Genomic DNA, 22,162 nt, shown 5'->3' on the forward strand with positions numbered 1-22,162 from the left:
AGATGGATGTGAGGGGCAAGGCCCAGGGCTGGGCAGGCTGGACAGCTGATTGGATGGTCAGTGTCTTGGTTAGATGGTTAGTGTGTGGGGAAAGCAGAGTGTGGGGGACCCCCAAGAGCCTGCTGGCAGAGAGGCCTCATGTACATGTGGCCTGGCCAGGTCCCCCAGGGCCAGATGGTTTCCTGGACCATGGTGTCCACCCCGTGGCCATCCTGCTGGCCCCCTCCCAGCACCCGGTCTTACGTCTGGTCCTCAGAGTGATGTGTGAAGTCCTCTGTCTGTCCCTCTACGCACAGGAGCCTGGATCGGCACCTCCGAGGGCCTTGGGGCGATGCGGTCATGCTGACGTGATGGCAGCTCCCTGTCTGGAGCCGGTCTTGCTGGGCCCAGGCCTGGGCTGTCCAGCAGCAGGACCTCCCTCCCTCTCGATAGGCTTGGGCAAACACTAGCATGCCCCCATGATGACTCAGCTCCCTGAAAATGCCCTCCGGAGAGAGCCCAGCACGGCCAGCACCCTCCCAGGCCCTGGCCCCCTTCTTGGAGCTGTCCCTGAGCAGGATCCTCCTCCGCCCTTGGGGAGGGTCCAGTCTCCTCGGTCCCCGGTGTCTGTGAGGATGGAGTCCTGACTGCATCCTGCATCCAGGCCGGTTGGTGGACACAGAGGCCTCATCGCATGCAGGCGGCCACCCTTCCTGGTCCCTCTCTGGAGCCCTGGGCCTCTTCCGCTTTTCCTGTGGCACAGCCATCACCTCCGTGCAGCCCAGGCTGAGCACAGTGTCCCCAGCGCCCTCTGAGGTCCTGCTCACTGACCAGAGTGTCCTGAGCACTGACCCAGGCCCCTCTGGCACCCCTCCCCAAGCTGCCCCTCCTGGCCGGCTTTCACTGATCCCCTTCTGCTCTGGGTTTCCGGCACCAGCCCGCCTGTTTGGGGCAGAACTGTGACCCCAAATTCAAATCTTGCAGCCCTGACCCCCAGACCTCAAGCGTCATTGCTTTTGGAGGTGGCGTCTCTGAAGAGGTGATGAGGGTGAGCTGGGGTCCCAGGGTGGGCCCTCGTCCAGTCTGACTGGAGACCCTCTAAGAGGAGGTGAGGACAGAGACAGGCACAGAGGGGTGCGCCCGTGAGGACACGGCATCTACATCCCATGGAGACAGGCCTCAGCAGGAGCCGGCCCTGCGCTCCTGGATCCGGGGTCCCAGGCTCCAGGGTGTGAGTGGTGACGCCTGTGGTCCAAGCCCCCTGCGGTGTTTGTTACAGCCTCCTGTGCTGACCACCCAACACGGGACACTTGTCTGTGGCTCCCCTGGTGCCAGGCTGGCCTCTGCCTGGGAGGCGGAGTGGAGCCCTAGGGGCGGGTCGTGGGTGGGGGTCAGGCACCCATGAGTCAGGTAGGGATGGGACCAGGGACCCTGGGTGCAGGTGGTGGGGGCAGGAAGCCCGGGGCCAGTGGGGGTGGGGCAGCCAGGCTGTGGACTCCTCAAAGGGAGAAGGCGTGTCAACATACGGAGACTGGCCGGTGAGCTAGGCGAAGTAAAGATGCTTTATTGTCGTTAAAGAGATAAAGAGACAGCAAAGAGCAGGCTACCACATTACGCAGAAGCAGCTTCCCAAGCCCCAGGGCTGTGGTCCTTCCAGTCCTGGGGCAGCGCCTCCCATCCAGAGAAGCCCGTGCACATTTCTGCAACGACAGGAGAGTCTGTCCCGAGAGGCGGGGTGGGCCCGGGGCCCGGGGCTGGGCCTCTGTGGGTCTCTGGTCTCACCTCTCACCCCCGCTCTCGGTGCAGGCCGAGCTCCTGGGGGAGTGTCAGGCTGTTGGCCACCGGATGGACTGGCTGCCCTGCCGTCCTGTGTCCTGGGAGCCCCTCCAGCTCTGTCCACTGGGAACCGGTCACCAGGCCCGTCTCCAGGCGGCCCGTTGGCGGGACGTCACCCCTTCCCCCACCGGGGCTCCTGCGGCCTCTGTGGGTCCAGGCCCTGCTCCCAGCAGCGTCCTTGGTGGAGGTGACCTGAGTGACCGGTAGTGGTCCTCCCAGGAGCTTGGTCAGCAGGGCAGCTGTCGGACAGCTCTTCCCAAGGATCTGACACAGGGGCCTCCCCCAGGGACCTGTGGTCTGGATCCCACCCTGGGCAGGATGGGTACCCTGTGCATACGGTATGGGAACTCAGCTACCTCCCGTAGGGACCTGCGGTCTGGATCCAGGCCTGGGCAAGATGGGCGCCCTGTGCAGACAGCCCTGGACCCATGCACTCTTCGTAGGGCAACTGGTGGCAATGGTGTCTTGCAGACTGCGCAGAGGCCCTCTTCGTCCATCAGCTCAGGTTGGGGCATCACCTGCTGTTCACTTGGGTCTTTGAGGGGGGCTGGGGCAGACAGTGGCGGCTACAGTGCCGGAGTTCTGAGGTGCAGGGAAGGATGGCCGAGAGCTCGGGGGTTAGCGAGCTCACAAGGCAATGGGGCAGCCCTGGCACAGGCTGAGAGTCACGAGTGGAAAGGGGTGGTCCAGCCGGGTCTGGGGTGGTCCGGACGTGGCCCACAGGAGCTCTAGGCGCCCTGTCCAATCATGTTTCTGTAGTTGGGAGTGATTGACTGCTTCAGCTCCACCACAGATGAGAGGATCCACTTCACCTGCCGGGGAGAGTGGGGTGAGTGCAGCCTGGACATCACCGGCTAGCTCCCAGGGACAGAGAGGGACAGGGAGGGACAGGGAGTGGACAGGGAGGGACAGGGAGGAACAGGGAGGTACAGAGAGGGACAGGGAGGGGCAGGGAGGGACAGGGAGGGACAGAGAGTGGACAGTAAGTGGACACTGAGTGGACAGGGAGGGACGGGGAGGGACAGGGAGGGACAGGGAGGGAAAGTGAGTGAACAAGGAGGGACAGGGAGGGACAGGGAGTGAACAGGGAGGGGCAGTGAGGGACAGAGGGGGACAATGAGGGGCAGGGAGGGACAGGGAGGGACAGTGAGTGGCAGTCAATGGATGGTGAGGGACTCAGTGGGGACCCTGGGGACAGAGAGGGGGCCCGAGGGCCCAGCAGGGTGGACCCCCACCTTGAAGAGGGTCACGGTGGCGCTGTAGCAGACGCTGAGCAGGAAGAGCGTGATGAAGATGGAGATAGTCGTCCAGAGCCCGTCCAGCTCCCCGTCCTGGGCGTCCACACAGCTCTCCTCCTCCAGCAGCAGATCTGCACAGGGAGGGGGGTCAGTGCTGTGTCTGCCCATGGGGGGCTGGGCGGGGCCATTGGGGCTTCGGGCAGGGCTCCCTCTGCGGCGGGGGGGATGGCGGTGTGATCCCCCATGGGCCGGGCAGGGGTCACCTGAGGTCAGTCTCTGGGCCCCAGCCCCAGCCCCAGCCCTGGCCACTGTCTGGGCCTGGCCTGTGGGGTCCTGCTCCCATCCTGAGCTGTGCCCTGAGCTGGGGCCCTGACCCCACCTCCCCGCAGGACAGAGGCTCAGTTCCTGGCCTCCTCTGCCCTGTGGGCCAGGCCTGGAGCCGGGAGGCTCAGCAGAGCGCACGTGCCTGGGCCCTGTCCCCGGGAGGGAGGGCAGACAGTGCTGGGCTGTGTCCCTGTGTCCCTGTGCCTGAGGGGTGAGGGTGCCAGGACGAGGGGCTGAGAGGGGATCTCAGCCTGCGAGGGAGGGGCACGGGTGCCCCAGGGGAGGCGAGGAAGGATGTCTGACCTGGTCAGTGTGGTCAGTGTGGGAAAGGGCCGCTGAGCAGCCCAAGGGCGCTGGAGGATGGGGACCAGCTGATGTCCACAGGGAGGGCTTATGAGACCCAGCTCTGGGTCTGGGCCCGTGGGATCACCCCATGGGTCCCGGAGCGTGAGACCTGAGTGTGTGCAGGCATGTGGGTGTGTGACGGGGGTGAAGCGTGCTCGTGTGCGGGTGGACGCCTGAGTGCGTGTGGAGGACGCTGGGTGTGGGCTGTCTCGTGTGCGTGCGGGGCTGGGGCTTGGTGTCTGGGGCTCTGGGCTCAGTGTCCCCAGGGAGCAGCTAGGTCCCTGCCCTGGATGTTCAGGGCTCCCAGCCTGGGCCCTTTTCAGGCACAGGGACGACCTCCCCATGGGCACACAGGCCTGGCCCCGGGCAGAGAGAGCCAGGCAGAGCTACTGGCCGACGAGGACGACGCCTGACCTCGGGAGCCTGAGGGTGAAGCAGGGCCACTCCCCGGGCCAGTCTGGCTCCAGGCAGGCCCAGAGTGGACACACGGACTCTGGGCACCCAGGAACAGGGGCCTGGGGACAAGGCCGCGGCCCTGCCCCTCAGCGTGGGCTGGAGCAGAGGTGGGAAGCGTTGGGCCTCAATCCCTGAGGTGTCGGGGGCTTCCCCCGTTCCTGCCCAGAGTCTGGCCCAGAATGTGGTGGCTGGAGGGGGCCGTGGAGCTGCGCCTCTGGCCAAGCCCCTCCGAGGCCTCGGGCAGCCCCCAGGTGGCCTGCTGGACCCACTCACTGTGTGTCTGGCCCGGAGAGGGGTCAGCGCCCCCACAGATGCTGAACCAAGCGGCCCAGAGTGGGCTCAGCCCACCCCCCGCAGGCCTGGCGGTCACCAGGGCTCTGCCTCGGAAAGAACCAGCACAGCGTTGCAGGGTCCCAGGGCGGCCTGGGTGCTTTATTCATGGCGGCCCAGGAGGCATGCACACAGGGAGGGGCTAGGGCGTCCTGGCTGGACCTGGAGCCCGGGGAGGGCGGGCTGGGTGAGGGCTTGCTGGTGCGGGGGCGTGTGGCTCATTTACCCGGAGGCTTAGAGATCGACTTCTGTGTGTAGTGGTTGTGCAGAGCCTCGTGCATCACCACACACGCGTAGGTGTCTCCTCTTTGCCAGCTGCTCTTGTCCACCCTGAGCCTGCTGTACAGGAAGTAGGAGCCATCGGCGTCCAGCTGGGATGTGGTCGTGCCGTACTTGTCCTCCGACTCAGGCTGCCGCGCTCTCTGCCACTCCACGGCGATGTAGTCTGGGTAGAAGCCGGTGACCAGGCAGGTGACGCTGAGCGTGCTTTTGCTGAGCTCTTCCTGGGGTGGGGCCAGGACGTACACCTGCGGCTCCCGGGCCTGCCCTGTGGGGACAGACAAGCCTGTTAGCACAGGAATCACTCTGATTGGCTCACGGGACCCTCCTGGGCCCGCCCACCTGGCCCACCTTTGGTCCTGGAGATGGTCCTCACGATGGGGGCCGGGAGGCCTTTGCTGTGGACCTTGCACTTGAACTCCTTTCCTCCAGTCCAGTGGTCGTGCTGGATGGGCAGGGCGCTGACCACGCGGAAGGTGCTGTTGAACTGCTCCTCTCTCGGCTTTGTCCTGGCCGTGCGCACCTCCACGTTGTCCACGAACCAGGAGAACTGCACCTCGGGGTCATCCTGGCCCACGTCCACCACCACACACGTGACCTCAGGCGTTCCTGTGATCATGAGGCTGTCCTTGGGTTTCGGGGGGAAGATGAAGACAGACGGTCGGCTCACGCCTGGCGGTGGAGACATGGCGGATTAGCGTCGGGGTCTCACTCATCTAAGGCAGCCGTCCCCCTCCACCCCCACACCCTGAGTCCTCCTGGTGCTGTCCCCATCTGCTGGATGGAGAAAAGGTTTCCCGACTTACAAGGCGGTTTAGAACACTTGGAGTAGTCACTGGAGATCCCTGCAGAGAGAGCAGACTGGGGGTTACCAGGGGCAGGAAGCCATGGGCTGGGCTTAGGGCAGGGATGGGTTTTGGCAGGTCTGAGCCCAGGGCCCGTCTCTGTGGGTCCAGGCGTGTGGACGTCGACCAGCCTGCGGCCACCCTGGACCTGGTGGAAACTCCAGACGACCCCTCCCCAAGCCTGCGAGACCATCAGGAGAGAGACAGGGCCTCCCCTGACACGCTGGGCCTGGTTCACAGCACCCCTGGGGGTGGGGTCCCTGCAGGCAGAGGGGCTGACCCTGGTCTCCTGGAGTGGACACCCTCCCCAGGGGTCGTCTTCTCACCAACACGCTTGTCCACCTTGGTGCTGCTGGCCGGGTGGGCTACATTGCAGATGAAGGTCTGGGCTCCTGAGGTGCTGGCCGGCACGGTCACCACGCTGCTGAGAGAGTAGAGCCCGGAGGACTGCAGGATGGCCGGGAAGGTGTGCACGCCGCTGGTCAGGGCACCAGAGTTCCAGGTCACGGTCACCGGCTCGGGCATATAGCTGGAGACCAGGCAGCCCAGGGTCACGATGGAGCTGGACGTGTCCCCGCAGCAAGAAGTCAGAGGGTAGACTTTCGGGGGTGTGGTGGAGGCTGTGAGAGAGGAGGCTGGTAAATGCAGGGTCCAGCAGGACCTCAGGTGCCCAGGCCTGGGGCACCTCTGAGCCCAGCCACCATCTGCTTCCAGGGTCTGACGACTGCCCGGCATGGTGGCCACCTGGCTCTATGCGCTGCAGCTGGGATGTCTGGAGACAGCTTGGGTTGGTGAGTGTGGCCTCCTGGGTTAGAGCCCAGGGCCCTTTCCCTCCTCTGGGCGCCTGGCCCTTCCCGAGGTCCCTGCTCCCTCAGCCTGGAGGAGCCTGTCCCCCTCATCCTGCTCTGCCCCCAGCCCCCGTCCGGCCTGGCCTCAGCCCTGCAGGCCGGTGACTTTGGGGCCAGCTCTGCACAGCGCTCTGGGCTCACGTCCCAGCCCTGATCCTGGACCCTGTCTCTGAGTTCTCTTCCTTGATTGTCCCCTCCCAACCCTGGTCCCACCAGGCTCCCAAAGGTGTGTCTCTGGCCCCGTCCTTCACCTGGTTCCCCTGATTGGCCCTCAGCCCCTGCTCCAGACTCCTGGCTGCCCGGCTCCTCCTCACCAGACCCTCCAGGCCCTGATCTTCCTGGGTGCACCCCGCGCTCAGCACTGTGGGGGCCTTGCTTGGGCCCTGCCTGCACCTCCAGCACCGAGTGGCTCTACGGGCCCCAGCCCGTCTAACCGGGCTGTCCCTAGAGCCTGGTCAGCTCTGTGGGCCTGCAGCCTCATCTGAGACCTCGAGGAAGAGCCTGGTCAGCTCCCCGGGCCCCTGCCCGTCTGAGACCTCGAGGAAGAGCCTCATGTAGTCCCAGCCTTGTCCCCTGTCTTGGCAGCTGCCCCTTGCCTTGGCCGACCCCCATCCACCCTGAGTCCCCAGAGATGGCTGCAACACAATGGGAACCCTGGGCCTGTGAATGGAGGCCACCTGCTCTCATCGGGAAGCCCTCCCACTTCAGGCCAGAGCATCCTTCATTTTCCTCTGCACTTGGCCTTGCTATCCCCGACCCTGCAGCAAAAGGGCTCCCTTTAACTCAGACCCTCTGCCTCCGACTTCAACACTAGCCGGCCAGCTGCTCGTTCCCAGAGCCTGGTTCACCTGCGCAATCGCCACCTTCTCCCCTCAGACACCCCAGAGAGTCCCCTGCCCTCCCTGCCCCTTTCACCCCTAGAAGCCCTACCTGCTCCCTGAGCGCCAGGCGTCCCCCGTCCTCCCAGGCCCCTGCTCACGCCTACAGCTGTACCCGACCCCCCAAAGCTCTGTGGGGCTCCCCCGTCCTCCCCGGCCCCTGCTCACCCCTACAGCTGTACCCGACCCCCCAAAGCTCTGGGGGGCTCCCCTGTCCTCCCAGGCCCCTGCCCGCCTTCACAAGCCATGCCTGCTCACCCAGAGCTCTGGGGTCACCCCTTGCCCTTTCAGCCCCCTGCTCACCTCAGAAGCGCTACGTGCTCTGCTAAAGCTCTGGGGTGCCCCTGTCCTTTCCAGCCTGCTCACCTCAGAACCTGTACCTGCTCTGCTAAAGCTCTTAGGTGCCCCCTGCCTCAGCCTCCGGCTCACCCTCACAAGCTGTACCTGCTCCCCCAAAACCCAGGGGCTCCCCAGTCCTATTAGCCCTCTGCTCACCCTCACAAGCTGTGCCTGCTCCCCTAAACACCAGGGACACCCCCTGTTCTCCCAGCCCCAGCCCACCCTCACAAGCTGTACCAGCTTCCCCAAACACCAGAGGTCCCCTGCCCTCCTGACCCCAGCTCACCCTCATAACCTGTACCTGCTCCCCCAAAGCCCCAGCGCTCTCCCTGCCCTCCCAGCCCCTGCTCACTCCCCAAAGCTGCACCCACCCCCCCAAATCCTCAGGGCTTCCCCTGTTCTCCCAGCCCCAGCCCACCCTCACAAGCTGTACCTGCTCCCTCAAATCCCCAGGGGCACACCGAGTCCTCCAAGGCTTGCTTACCCATAAGCTGTACCTGCTCCCCCAAACACCAGGGACACCCCTTGTCCTCCCAGCCCCTGAACACCCATAAGCTGTACCTGTTCCCCCAAACACCAGGGAGATGCCCTGCCCTCCCAGCCCCTGCTCACCAACAAGCTGCACCTGTTTGCCCAGATCTCCAGGGGCCCCCCTGCCCTCCCAGCCCCTGCTCACTTGCAGCCTCACTGCCCCCTGTCCCTGGGCTGCCCCCCTCAGCATCTCCTGCCCCTCTGGCCCCTCCAGGAACCCTTACCCTTGCCCAGCTCCACTCCTCACCCCTTTATTTCCTGGGCTCAGCTCTCGTCCCTGGACTTGCCAGGTGCCCACGAGGCCTCCAGGCAGCCCTCCCCTGGAGGAGCTCTGTCCACCGGGCCCCTCCTGGCGGAGGTCCTGCCCCTTGCTCTCCGCTCTTCTCTGTCCCTCCACCCACACCCCCCTCTGGCCCCTTGCTGCCTCCAGTTTTCGGGTCACCTGCCTCTCTCCAGCTCCCGCTGCTGGTCCTCAGGCCCTGGGCTCTGGTCAGCCCCCTGCGTCCTGGGGGGCGGTGGGCTCAGCCTTTTGCTGCCCGCTGTGGACACGGAGTCTGGCCGGCCCTGCAGCCTTGCCCCTTGTTGCTGCCACTGCTTTCGGCCCCAGCCCAGTTGGGACCCACAGTCCCTGCACGTGGCCCTGCCCTGGGACACATGCCAGCTCCACTGGCCTGTCCAGGAGCCGTCACTGCCCTGGGATCCTCTCCCTTCCCTGCTCCTCAGATCAGAGCCTCCTTCCATCCTGGCTAGTCCTCATGCCCACCCAGCCCTGGCCTCCAGAGCCCCTGGTCATGCGCAGCCCTCCCGTCCCGTCTCCAGCCTGTGCTGTTCCTCGACAGCCCACAGCCCCTGCGTGCTCGTCCTGCACCGTGACTAGGGGCAGCTGCCTCCCCCAGGCCCACTCGGCTGCTCCAGCCCCTCCGGGGGTCCCGAGGCCGATCTCCCTCCAGGGCTCTCATTCCTGTCCCTGTGTGCTCACCCTCAGGGTCCGCACTCACCCATGGTGGGGGCAGTGGAGGGGGCTCCCCTGCAGCCCGGGGCTCCGGGCCCCTTCCCTGCTCTGGCCCCAGACACATGTGCTCCTGGGATCTGTGCGCTGTGTCTGCAGCCCTGCTCCCTGGGACTCGGGCACCAGTCCCCCGACGTGTGAACGCCCTGCCCACAAGTCTCCAAACACTAAGAAGCGGATTGAAACCTGGTGGCAAGACTTGCTTCCTGAGGTTCCCTTTTCTTCTGGGCGTTTCTGCCTCAGAGGGCCTGGGGGAGTCCAGATGCGGCGAGTTGCGTCTTGTGGGTGAGTGGGGTGGTTTGAGCAGTGCTCTGGGACCCAGGGGAGGAGTGGGAACCCCAGCCGTCACGGCTTTCCACCTTCCGCTGGGATTATGCCTGGTTGAACCACCACAGCCCAGGGTCTGGGCCCCTCGCTTGTGCCCTCTGGGCCTCCCAGCCCTGGTGGGCTCCTCTGCAGCCCTGTGGGGGGTGTCGTGCCCAGAGTGTGGCCCAGCCTCGGGCCGGGTCTGGGCCCCCAGCCCGCGTGGGCTTCCCTCTAGACCACTGTCCTCGTCTGGGTCCTGACTCTGCCCACCTCCTCCCCCTGCCCTCTTCTATGGCTCTGATATCTGGCAGAGGCCGGAACAGCATCTATGGTCAGAGGGCAGCTGTTCTCCTGGCCATAGCTGTTGCCTGTTGGCAGAGTCATGGTGGTCACCGGGGCCCAAAGTGATGGTCGAACTGAGAGACACGGTGCAGCCCCTCCACTACTGGCTGTGGGCACAGTGGCCTCCCTGCGTGTGGACGACAGGGTCCCTCTGTTCCTAGTGCCGTGAAATGCTGCAGGGCACCCTAGACCCCATGTGCACGCTGGCTGTCCCATCGATAGAGCAGTAGGGATTGGGAGACACCATAGGCCCTACCCTGGAAGTGCTGTGGGTGGAGGTCTTTTCCTTAGAGAGACAGCAGGGAGCGGTCCTGAAGCAGGAGCTTAGTTCCCTGCCCTGGAATTGGACCTGCACAGCCTGGATGAAATCCCGGAGTCCCAGCAGCTAGAGCACCAGGGGCTGCGGACCAGAAGGAAGGGTCTCCTGGCTCTCGCCTCATTAGAAAGCACGAATGTTCCGAGCAGGCAAACACTGTAAATACAGGTGTGGAGTTTATGATTAGAGACAGAGCACAGCGTGTGGAAAGCACGCAGAGAAGAGGCTTATTTATTCAAGGCAGAGCAGGAAGAGACCAGCCTGGAAAGAAAGGGTGTGGGCGTCCTCCCTAACGCGGAGGAGTGCGGGCGTCCTCCCTAACGGGGAGGAGTGCGGGCGTCCTCCCTAACGCGGAGGAGTGCGGGCGTCCTCCCTAACGCGGAGGAGTGCGGGCGTCCTCCCTAACGCGGAGGAGTGTGGGTGTCCTCCCTAACGGGGAGGAGTGCAGTGAAGAGGTTGCTAACTTGTGTGTGTGTTGACCCATGTCTGTGTTGACTGATGACAATGTTGGTTCATGTCTGTGTTGACTCCTGTGTGTGTTGACTCACGTGTGTGTTGACTCATGTCTACGGGGCAGTTCTTCTGGGTTTTGTTCTCCTCTGGCTGATTATCTCACCTCTTTCCTCACACTTGACCTGTCCTTGGGCCCTGCCCTTATGCGTGTGGATCTTTTTACCAAGAAAGATTGCAGTGCATGGGTAGCAGGAGGCTTGATAGCATTTATTATGCGGTGGTGCCTCCCCCCCGCCTCGTGACCCTCAAGGCACCTTCCTGCACAAGTGCAGCTGGGGAGGCTCCCCGTCCCATCGATGGGGCCCTCTTGTCTCTGTCCCAGCCGAGCTCAGCTCCTGCCACTAGCTTTGTCCTTGGAGTGTCAGCAAGTCACCTACTGTGCTTGGCAAACTCCACCTGCTCAGCCTTGGGGCTGTTTTCTCTACTACCTCAAATCCCTCTGAGAGACAAGAACCCCAAGAAATGTTTATTTGGAAGATGAAGGGTGAAGGTCCGTCTTCTGTAGCTTCTTCAGGTTGGCATGCGTTCACAGACACCTAGCTGGGGGTCACAGAGTTTCTGCCTTGTTTTATTAAGGGGCCAAGGGTGACTTCTGCTGTTATTTTGAAAGAATCTGTTCCGATGAGTTGCTGGAATCTCTGCATCACTGTCATCTTGCCTGGAAGACTGTAGTGCTCGAAGAGAACAGACTGAGCATGTGGATTAAATGAGGACGGGATCAGAAGTCAGTAAAAAAATATACTGTGACCAGGGGCTCTGGTAGGAGTAAGAACTTAGCCAGGGGCCTGGCAGGAGTAAGTCAGTCATGTTTGGTAAGAGTTTTGATTGTGATGCCGCAGAGTCAGAGCCTGGATCAATCCTGTTCAAAGGAATGGAGCCATTTGCCAGACACGTTTCTAATGTCCTTGTTTATTAGCCCACTGTGATGCATGTGGGTTTAGCAGGTCCAGTTAGAAGTAGTTGGACAATCTGGAGGTTAGTCGACAAAACCAGTCTCGTTTCTTCTCAAGAGAGTAAGCCTGAGACCCAGTCTGGACCTGGTATTTCAAAGAGACTTGTAGCCAGGTGGCCAGTTGTCTGGTTTTATCTAAGCAGGTTTTAACCTTTAATTTGGTATCAACACATAAATAATAGGCACTGTTTGTTTCTTCTTTATGCTAATATATGGACTAAAGCAATTTCACTGTCTCAAATGAAATAGGTGCTAGATGAGACTTTGAAAATGTGAGGCTCAGCCACCAGCTGCCAGCTGGTGTTGTCTTGAGAACGGCTGGTGGCCTCAAGGCTGATGCAGCTCATAAAACTGAAGCTCTCAGCAGTGCAAGGAGCTGTGTCAAATCACACCCATAGTGTCCTGTAATATTACCTTGGATGTCTGAACCACAGTGCTCCCCTCTCGACTTCTAATTGTGATTTTTTCCTGAATAGCCCAAACAGATGTCACCATTAATGATTTTAGTGTTTTTCTAGGTATGAGAAGTTGAAAGAATCTGGGCTTATAGACATCCTTACCTGAGAAGACCCGACTATCTGAAGGCCTGGTCTGTCAGTCTTCCCGGAGCACAGAGATCCTCTTTGCTGATCTCCACCCTGAACTCCTTTCAGAGGGTATTGAAGGTCAGCAGCTATAGTGGTTCATGAATCAATCCTGTAGAGATAGCTGGCAAGTGCCAGTTTCCAGCTGGCAGGGTCCCTTCATGGTCATGAATTTGACCAAGTTTTGGGGGGCATTTCATGACCATTTCATCCCACTGTGCTAGGAATGCTCATTCCTGGTTCTGGAAAAGATTTCATTGACAGGCCACTCAATGTATTGTTACTGGACTAGACCTTATTATATATAGGTAGTAAATATATAGTAACTATATCTGAACCGTGAAATTCCAGATGTTCAAGCTGGTTTTAGAAAAGGCAGAGGAACCAGAGATCAAATTGCCAAAATCCGCTGGATCATTGGAAAAGCAGGAGAGTTCCAGAAAAACATCTATTTCTGCTTTATTGACTATGCCAAAGCCTTTGACTGTGTGGATCACAATAAACTGTGGAAAATTCTGAAAGAGATGGGAATACCAGACCACCTGACCTGCCTCTTGAGAAACCTATATGCAGGTCAGGAAGCAACAGTTAGAACTGGACATGGAACAACAGACTGGTTCCAAATAGGAAAAGGAGTACGTCAAGGCTGTATATTGTCACTCTGCTTATGTAACTTCTATGCAGAGTACATCATGAGAAATGCTGGACTGGAAGAAACACAAGCTGGAATCAAGATTGCTGGGAGAAATATCAATAACCTCAGATGTGCAGATGACACCACCCTTATGGCAGAAAGTGAAGAGGAACTAAAGAGCCTCTTGATGAAAGTGAAAGTGGAGAGTGAAAAAGTTGGCTTAAAGCTCAACATTCAGAAAACTAAGACCATGGCATCTGGTCCCATCACTTCATGCGGAATAGATGGGGAAACAGTAGAAACAGTGTCAGACTTTATTTTTGGGGGCTCCAGAATCACTGCAGATCATGATTGCAGTCATGAAATTAAAAGACACTTACTCCTTGGAAGGAAAGTTATGACCAACCTAGACAGCATATTAAAAAGCAGAGACATTACTTTGCCAACAAAGGTCCGTCTAGTCAAGGCTATGGTTTTTCCAGTGGTCATGTAGGGATGTGAGAGTTGGACTGTGTAGAAAGCTGAGCACCGAAGAATTGGTGCTTTTGAACTGTGGTGTTGGAGAAGACTCTTGAGAGTCCCTTGGACTGCAAGGAGATCCAACCAGTCCATTCTGAAGGAGATCAGTCCTGGGTGTTCATTGGAAGGACTGATGCTGAAGCTGAAACTCCAATACTTTGGCCACCTCATGTGAAGAGTTGACTCATTGGAAAAGACCTTGATGCTGGAAGGGATTGAGGGCAGGAGGAGAAGGGGACGACAGAGGATGAGATGGCTGGATGGCATCACTGATTCGATGGACATAAGTTTGAGTAAACTCCGGGAGTTGGTGATGGACAGGGAGGCCTGGCGTGCTGCGATTCATGGGGTTGCAAAGAGTCGGACACGATGGAGCAGCTGAACTGGCTGAACGGGAAGTCTCTGGACCGCCTGTCTTACTAGCCTCCTATGGCTTGGGTCTCAAGGTGACAGTCTAGAAGGATGTGTGAGAACTGCAAAATTGCAACTGGCTGCTGGACGGCTGTTGACAGGGGAATGCTGGATCCCACTAAGAAGATACTCCGCATCCAAGGGCAAAGGAAAAGCCCCAAAAAGTCAGTAGGAGGGGCAGAATTGTGTTTAGAATCAAACCCCATACCTGCCAGAGACGCTCAGAGGGCTCATACGAAACCTTGTGCACACCAGGACCCAGAGACCCCATGAGAGAGTGAGCCAGACCTGCCACTGAGTGTTCGAGTGTCTCCTGCAGAGGCACGGACCAGCAGTGGCTGCCGCGGGGACGGTGCTGTGCAGCGGATCTGGCAGGCACTGCATGTGGCCTGAACCCTCTTGGAGGAGGTCACCATTGGCCTCACCATAAAGCTGCCGAGCAGCCGATCCACAAACTGGGGAAGGGTTATATGAAATGAGTCCTTGCACTGCGGCAGAAGTTCTGGGCCCACAGCAGACTCGCCAGCCTTGGGATCAGCAAAGGGACTGAGAACCCCCAGGGAATTTGGCTATGAAAGCCAGTGGAATTTGATTACAGAACTTCCACAGGACTGGGGAAACAAACTCTTGTAGGGCACAGACAAAACTTTGTGCTCACCAGGACCCAGGAGAAAGGAGTGGTGGCCCAACAAGAGACGGAGCCAGACTTTCCTCTGAGTGTCCAGGAGACTCTGGCAGAGGCATGGGCTACAGTGGCCTGCCACAGCGTCAAGGGCGCTGAGTACCAAGGTCCTGGGGGCCGCGGGGGTTGCTGGCAAAAGTCCTTTTGAAGGAGGTCGCCATTACAACCATTACCCCCACCATAGTCTGGCCTCATACCAAAATACAGGGAGAGAACCCAGCCCCAGCCATCAACAGAAAATCGGATTAAAGGTTTGCTGAACGTGGCCCTGCCCATCAGAACAAGACCCAGATTCCCCCACATCCAGTCCCTCCCACCAGGAAGCTTCCACAAGCCTCTTAGCCGCATACATCAGAGGGAAGACAGAATAAAAACCACAGTCACAGAAAATGAGCCAAGCTGATCACATGGATCACTGCCTTGTCTAACTCAATGAAACTATGAGCCATGCTGTGTAGGGCCGCCCAAGATGGATGGGTCATGGTGGAGAGTTCTGACAGAATGTGGTCCACTGGAGAAGGGAATGGCAGACCACTTCAGCATTCCTGCCTTGAGAACCCCATGAGCAATACGAAAAGGCAAAAAGATAGGACACTGGAAGAACGAACTCCCCAGGTTGGAAGGCACTCAACATGCTACAGGAGAAGAGCGGAGAAACAGCTCCAGAAAGAGTGAAGAGGCCGAGCCAGAGCGAAAGCCACACCCAGCTGTGGGTGTGACTGGTGACGGATGTAAAGTCTGATGCTGTGAAGAACAATACTGCGTAGGAATCTGAAATATTAGGTCCATAAATCAGGGTAAATTAGAAGTGGTCAAATAGGAGATGGAAGGAATGAACATCAGCATTTTAGAAACTAGTGAACCAGAATGGACCAGAAAGGGTGAACGTAGTCCGCTACATCACAATTACTACTGTGTGGAAGAGCCCCTTAGAAGAAATGGAGTAGCCCTCATAGTCCAGAAAAGTCTGAAACGCAGTGCTTGGGTGCACGCTGAAAAATGACGGAAGGATCTCTCTTCGTTTCCAAGGGAAACCATTCAGTATCACAGAATCCGAGTCTATGCCCCACCGCTAATGCTGGAGAAGCCGATGTTGTAGGTACTATGAAGACCTACAGGATGCTGGAGAACTAACACCAAAAAAAAGACGCCCTTTTCATCACAGGAGACTGGAGTGCAAAACAGGAAGTCAAGAGACACCTGGAGCAACAGGAAAGTCTGGCCTTGAAGTACCAAATGAAGCAGGGCAAAGGCTAGCAGAGTTTTGCCAAGAGAACGCACTGGGCATAGCAAGCACCCTCTTCCAAACACAGAAGCCACAACTATCCACATGGACATCATCAGATGGTCAATACTGAAATTAGATTAATTATAGTCTTCAGAGGTGAAGACGGAGAAGCTGCATACAGTCAGCTAAAACAAGACTGGGAACTGACTGTGGCTCCGATCATGACCTCTTTATTGCAAAATTCAGGCTTAAACTGAAGAAAGTAGGGAAAACCACCAGACTGTTCAGGTGTGATCTAAAGCAACTTCCTCACAATTGTACAGTGGAAGTGACAGATAGATTCAAGGGCTTAGATCTGATAGACAGAGTGGCTGAAGGACTACGGATGGAGGCTCATGACACTGTACAGGAGGCAAGGATCAAGACCATCCCCAAGAAAAAGTAAAGCAAAAAGGCAAAATGGTTGTCTGAGGAGGCCTTACAAATAGCTGAGAAAAGAAGAGAAGCAAAAGGCAAAGGAGAAAAGGAAAGATATACCCAACTGAATGACAAGTTCCAAAGAATAGCAAGGAGAGATCAGAAAGCCTGCCTCAGTGATCAATGCAAAGAAATAGAGGAAAACAATAGAATGGGAAAGACTAGAGATCTTCTCAAGAAACTTAGAGATACCAAGGGAACATTTCATGCAAAGATGGGCTCGATAAAGGACAGAAATGGTATGGACCTAACAGAAGCAGAAGATATTAAGGAGAGGTGGCAAGAATGCACAGAAGAACTCTACAAAAAGATCTTCATGACCCACATAACCATTATGTTGTGATCACTCACCTAGAGCCAGACATCCTGGAGTGGAAGTCTAGTGGGCCTTAGGAAGCATCACTATGAACAAAGCTAGTGGAGGTGATGGAATTCCAGTTGAGCTATTTCAAATCCTGAAAGATGATGTTGTGAAAGTGCTGCACTCAATATGCCAGCAAATTTGGAAAACTCAGCAGTGGCCACAGGACTGGAAAAGGTCAGTTTTCATTCCAATCCCAAAGAAAGGCAATGCCAAAGAATGCTCAAACTACCGCACAGTTGAACTCATCTCACACGCTAGTAAAGTAATGCTCAGAATTCTCCAAGCCAGGCTTCAACAATACATGAACCGAGAACTTCCAGATGTTCAAGCTGGATTTAGAAAAGGCAGAGAAACCAGAGATCAAATTGCCAACATCCATTGGATCATTGAAAAAGCAAGAGAGTTCCAGAAAACCATCTACTTCTGCTTTATTGACTATGCCAAAGCCTTTGACTCTGTGGATCACAATAAACCGTGGAAAATTCTGAAAGAGATGGGAATACCAGACCACCTGACCTGCCTCTCAGGAAACCCACATCCTGGCCAAGAAGCAACAGTTAGGACTGAACAGGGAACAGCAAACTGCTTCAAAATGGGGAAAAGAGAACACCAAGGCAGTATATTGTCACCCTGCTAACTTAACTTCCACGCAGAGTACATCAGGTAAAACGGCAGGCTGAATGAAGCTCAAGCTGGAATCAAGATTGCCAGGAGAAACATCAGGGGCTTAACCTCAAATATGTAAACACCACCTCTCTAATGGCAGAATGTGAGGAGGAACTAAAGAGCCTCTCGATGAGGATCATAGCGCAGTGAAAAACCTGGCTTAAAAGTCAGCATTAAAAGAAAACAAGATCATGGCATCTGGCCCCATCACTTCATGACAGATATAGGTGTGAAATCAGAAACAGGGAGAGACTTTATTTTCTTGGGCTCCAAAATCACTGTGAATGGTGACCGCAGCCGTGAAAATAAAAGAGGCTTGCTCCTTGGAAGGAAAGCTGTGACAAACCTATACAGCATATTAAAAAACAGAGACACCACCTTGCCAACAAAGATCCATCTAATAAAAGCTGTGGTTTTTCCAGTAGTCATATATGGATGTGAGTGTTGGACCCTGCAGAAGGCTGAGTGAGCCGTGGTGCTGAAGAAGACTCTTGAGAGTCCCTTGGAAGCAAGGAGATCAAACCAGTCAATCCTAAAGGAAACCAACCTTAAATATTCATTGGAAGGATTTATGCTGAAGCTCCAATACTTTGGACAGATGATGTGAAGAGCTAACTCATTGGAAAAGACAGTGATGCTGAGAAAGATTGAGGGCAGGAGGAGATGGGGCCGCAGAGGATGAGATGATTGAACGGCATGCTCGGCTCAGCGGACTTGAGTTGAGAAGCTCCTGGAGACGGTGAAGGACAGGGAAGCCTGGCGTGCTGTGGTCCACGGGGTTAGAGAGTCAGACACGACTGAGCAGCTGAACAGTGAGCGTGTTTGTTATAGCTTTTCTGCCAAGGAGCAAGCGTCTTCTAATTTCACGCCTGTAGTCACTGGCCAAAGTGATCTCAGAGCCCAAGAGAAACGAAGCAAAATCTGCCTTGGTCTCCATTTCTCCCCCACCTGTTTGCCGTGAAGTGATGGGACCGGATACCATGACCTCTGTGTTTTGAATGTTGAATTTGAAGCCAGCTTTTTCACTCTCCTCTGTCACCCTCATCAAGAGGCTCTTTAGTTCCTCTTCATTTTCTGCCATCAGGGTGGTGTCATCTGCATATCTGAGGTAGCTGATATATCTCCTGGCAATCTTTATTCCAGCTTGTGCTTCCTCCGGCCCAGCAATGTGCACGATATACTCTGCATAGAAGTTAAATAAGCAGGGTGAGAACACACAGCTTTGATGTTCTCCTTTCCCAATTTCGAATCAGGCTGTTGTTTCCTGTCTAGGTCTACCTGTTGTCTCTTGACCTGCGTACAGGTTTCTCAGGAGGCAGGTAAGGAGGTCTGGTATTTCCATCTCCTTAAGAATTTTCCAAAGATTGCTGTGATCCACAGAGTCAAAGGCTTTAGCATAGTCAGCGAAGCAGAAGTATATGTTTTTCTGGAATTCCCTTGCTTTTCCTATGGTCCAGCGGATGTTGGCAATTTAATCTCTGGTTCCTCTGCCTTTTCTGAATCCAGACTGCACATCTGGGAGTTCTCTGTTCACTACTATTGAAGCCTGGCTTGAAGGAGTTGTGGTATACCCTAACCAGCTGTGAAATGAGTGCAGCTGTATGATCGAACATTCTTTGGCGTTGCTTTTCTTTGGAACTGGAATGAAAACTGACCTTTTCCAGGCCTGTGACCGCTGTTGAGTTTTCTAAATTTGCTGGCATATTGAGTGCAGCACTAATGGTGCCATCTTTTAGGATTTGAATTAGCTCAGCTGGAACTCCACTAGCTTTGTTCATAGCGACGCTTCCTAAGGCCTGCTTGACTTCATTCTCAGGCTGTCTGGCTCTAGGTGAGTGATCACACCATCATGGTTATCCGGGTCATTAAGACTTTTTTTCCCAGTAGTCATGTACTGATATGAAAGTTGGGCCATAGAGAAGGTTGAGCACTGAAGAATGGATGCTTTTGAATTGTGTTGCTGGAGAAGACTCTTAAGAGTCCCGTGCCCAGCAAGGAGATCAAATCAATCAATCCTAAAGGAAGTCAACCCTGAATATTCATTGGAATGACTGATGTTGAAGTTCCAATACTCTGGTCACCTGATGAGAAGAGCGGACTCAGTGCTGGGAAAGACTGAGGGCAGGAGGAGAAGGGGGCAGCAGAGGGTGAGACGGTTGGGTGGCCTTACTTACTCAGTGGACGTGAGTCTGAGCAAACTCCCAGACAGTGAAGGACAGGGAAGCCTGGCGTGCTGCAGCTTGCGGTGTCACCAAGAGCTGGGCATGGCTTGGCTCCTGAACAACAGCAAAGCCCTTCTTGTGCAGCTCTTCTGTGTATTCCTGCCGCCTCTTCTTAACCTCTCGTGCTTCTGTTAGGCCCACACAACTTCTGTCTCTTATTGAGCCCTTCTTTGCGTGAGATATTCCCTTGATCTCTCCAGTTTTCTTGGAGAGGTCTCTAGCCTGCCGCATCCTATTGTTTCCCCCTATTTCTTTGCACTGTTCACTTGAGAAGCCTTTCCTATCTCCCCTCGGGAACTCTGCATTCAGTTGGGTGTATCTTTCCCTTTCTCCTCTGCCCCTTACTTCTCTTCTTTTCTCAGTTGTGTGTGAGGCCTCTTCAGGCCACCGCTTGGCCTTCTTGCCTTTCTTCTTCTTTGGGGTGGTCTTGGTCACCACCTCCTGTACCGTGTTATGAGCTCCCATCCATAGCTCTTCATGTTCTCAGTCTACCGGATCTAACCCCTTGAATGTGTTTGTCACCTCCACTGTTTAATCATAAGGCTTTTGATTTAGGTCATACCTGAATGGTCCTGTGGTTTTCTTTACTTTTTTCAATTTAAGCCTGAATTTTGAAATAAAGAGTTCATGATCTGAGCCACAGTCATCTCCAGGTCTTGTTTTTTTTTTTTTGACTTTATAGAGCTTTTCTGTCTTCAGCGGCAAAGAGTATAATCAGTTAGGTTTTGGTATGACCGCCTGGTGATGTTCATGTTTGGAGTCATCTCTTGTGTTCTTGGAAGAGGGTGTTTGCTTGACCAGCGTGTTGTTCTCTTGGCAAAATTCTGTTAGCCTTTTCCCTGCTTCTCTTTGTGCTCCAAGGTCAAACTTAACGGTCACTCCAGGTATCTCTTGACTTTCTACTTTTGCACTCCAGTCCCCTATGATGAAAAGGACATCTGTTCTGGGTGTCAGTTCTAGAAGGCCCTGTAGGTCTTCAGCCATTCGACATCAGCCTTTCCAGCACTGATGGTCGAGGCATAGACTTGGGTTACTGTGGTGCTGAATTGTTTGCCCTAGAAATGAACTGAAATCATTCTGCTTTTTTTTTTTTTTTTTTTAGATTGCACCCAAGTACTGCATTTCAGACTCTTTCATTGAGTATGAGGGCTACTCCATTTAGTATAAGGTATTCTTGCCCACAGTAGTAGATATAATAGTCATCTGATTTAAATTTGCCCATTCCCATCCATTTTAGTTCACTGATTCCTAATAAGTTGATGTTCACTCTTGCTGTCTCCTTGCTGACCACTTGATTCTTGAACCTAACATTCCAGGTTCCTATGCAATAGTGTTCTTTACAGCATTGGTAAAAAGAGGGTAAACAGGCCATCTTTGTCTCTTGTAAAGATGTTAAGGAAATAGTCATGGCAACAATCGACAAAGAGGGGCCAAACCGTGTTTGAGTAAAGAATTAAGGGATCTCTGCTCCTTCTGGGGACATGTGAAATTCTACACAGGTGCGGAAAGTTTCCTCGTGGGTCAAAAGCCAGGGAATAACGCCAGGCCGTAATGAGTCTTGCTCCTCCCGGAACTTCACTTTGAGATCCAGCTTGGCTGAGGGCCGGTGAACACCCAGGGGAGGGTCCTGAGACAAATTAGCCTGCGGGCAGCTGTGGGCAAAGCAAGATGACTGGCTTGAAGGCAGACAAAGATCTGGAACACTGCCGCCCCTTGTAGCTCAATTCTTAAAGAATCTGCCTACAATACAGGAGACCTGGGTTTGATTCCTGGGTTGGCAGGATCCTCTGGAGAAGGAAATGGCAACCCATTCTTGCCTGCAATCTTGCCTGGGAAATCCCATGGACAGAGGAGCCTGGCAGGCTACAGTCCATGGGACCCCAAGCGTTGGCCATGACTTAACGACTAAACCGCCAAGCTTCCTGGACGTGGGGCTCTCTCTCGAGTTTGCCCTGGTGTCTTTCCACGTGTACTTTTCTTTTTTAATATACTTTTCAGTTTTACCTTTTGCCACCTCGTCTGAATTCTTTCTTGACAAAGCAGGCAAGGACCAGGGCTGTCCAGTGGAAGGTCCTTTCCGACCCCTGAAAGGTTTGGAAAAACACTAGCATGGTCCCCAGCTGACAAGGCACCTCTCCACTATGACCCAGCTCCCTGAAAATGCCCTCCGGAGAGAGCCCAGCACGGCCAGCACCCTCCCAGGCCCTGGCCCCCTTCTTGGAGCTGTCCCTGAGTAGGATCCTCCTCCGCCCTTGGGGAGGGTCCAGTCTCCTCGGTCCCCGGTGTCTGTGAGGATGGAGTCCTGACTGCATCCTCCATCCAGGCCGGCTGGTGGACACAGAGGCCTCATCGCATGCAGGCGGCCACCCTTCCTGGTCCCTCTCTGGAGCCCTGGGCCCCTTCCGCTTTTCCTGTGGCACAGCCATCACCTCCGTGCAGCCCAGGCTGAGCACAGTGTCCCCAGCGCCCTCTGAGGCCCTGCTCACTGGCCAGTGTGTCCTGAGCACTGAACCAGGCCCCTCTGGCATCCCTCCCCCAGCTGCCCCTCCTGGCCGGCTTTCACTGGTCCCCTTCTGCTCTGGGTTTCCGGCACCAGCCCGCCTGTTTGGGGCAGAACTGTGACCCCAAATTCAAATCTTGCAGCCCTGACCCCCAGACCTCAAGCGTCACTGCTTTTGGAGGTGGCGTCTCTGAAGAGGTGATGAGGGT

At 56.0% G+C, this 22,162-nt stretch overlaps 3 gene segments (V, D, J or C); all 3 read right to left on the reverse strand.

The window, feature by feature from the left end:
* LOC101107738 (immunoglobulin heavy constant epsilon-like) overlaps positions 1-22,162 on the reverse strand; it is a 131,100-nt gene that overhangs the window by 16,296 nt on the left and 92,642 nt on the right.
* Positions 1,524-4,612, reverse strand: LOC121817142 (immunoglobulin heavy constant gamma 1-like). The segment is given in 2 exon segments: positions 1,524-2,627; positions 3,051-4,612. Coding segments are annotated over 2 exon segments (255 nt in total).
* LOC101108817 (Ig gamma chain C region-like) lies at positions 4,582-6,382 on the reverse strand. The segment is given in 4 exon segments: positions 4,582-5,055; positions 5,139-5,459; positions 5,594-5,632; positions 5,959-6,382. Coding segments are annotated over 4 exon segments (1,098 nt in total).

Source organism: Ovis aries, chromosome 18 (assembly GCF_016772045.2).
Source record: "Ovis aries strain OAR_USU_Benz2616 breed Rambouillet chromosome 18, ARS-UI_Ramb_v3.0, whole genome shotgun sequence".
NCBI classification, from domain to species: Eukaryota; Metazoa; Chordata; class Mammalia; order Artiodactyla; family Bovidae; genus Ovis; species Ovis aries.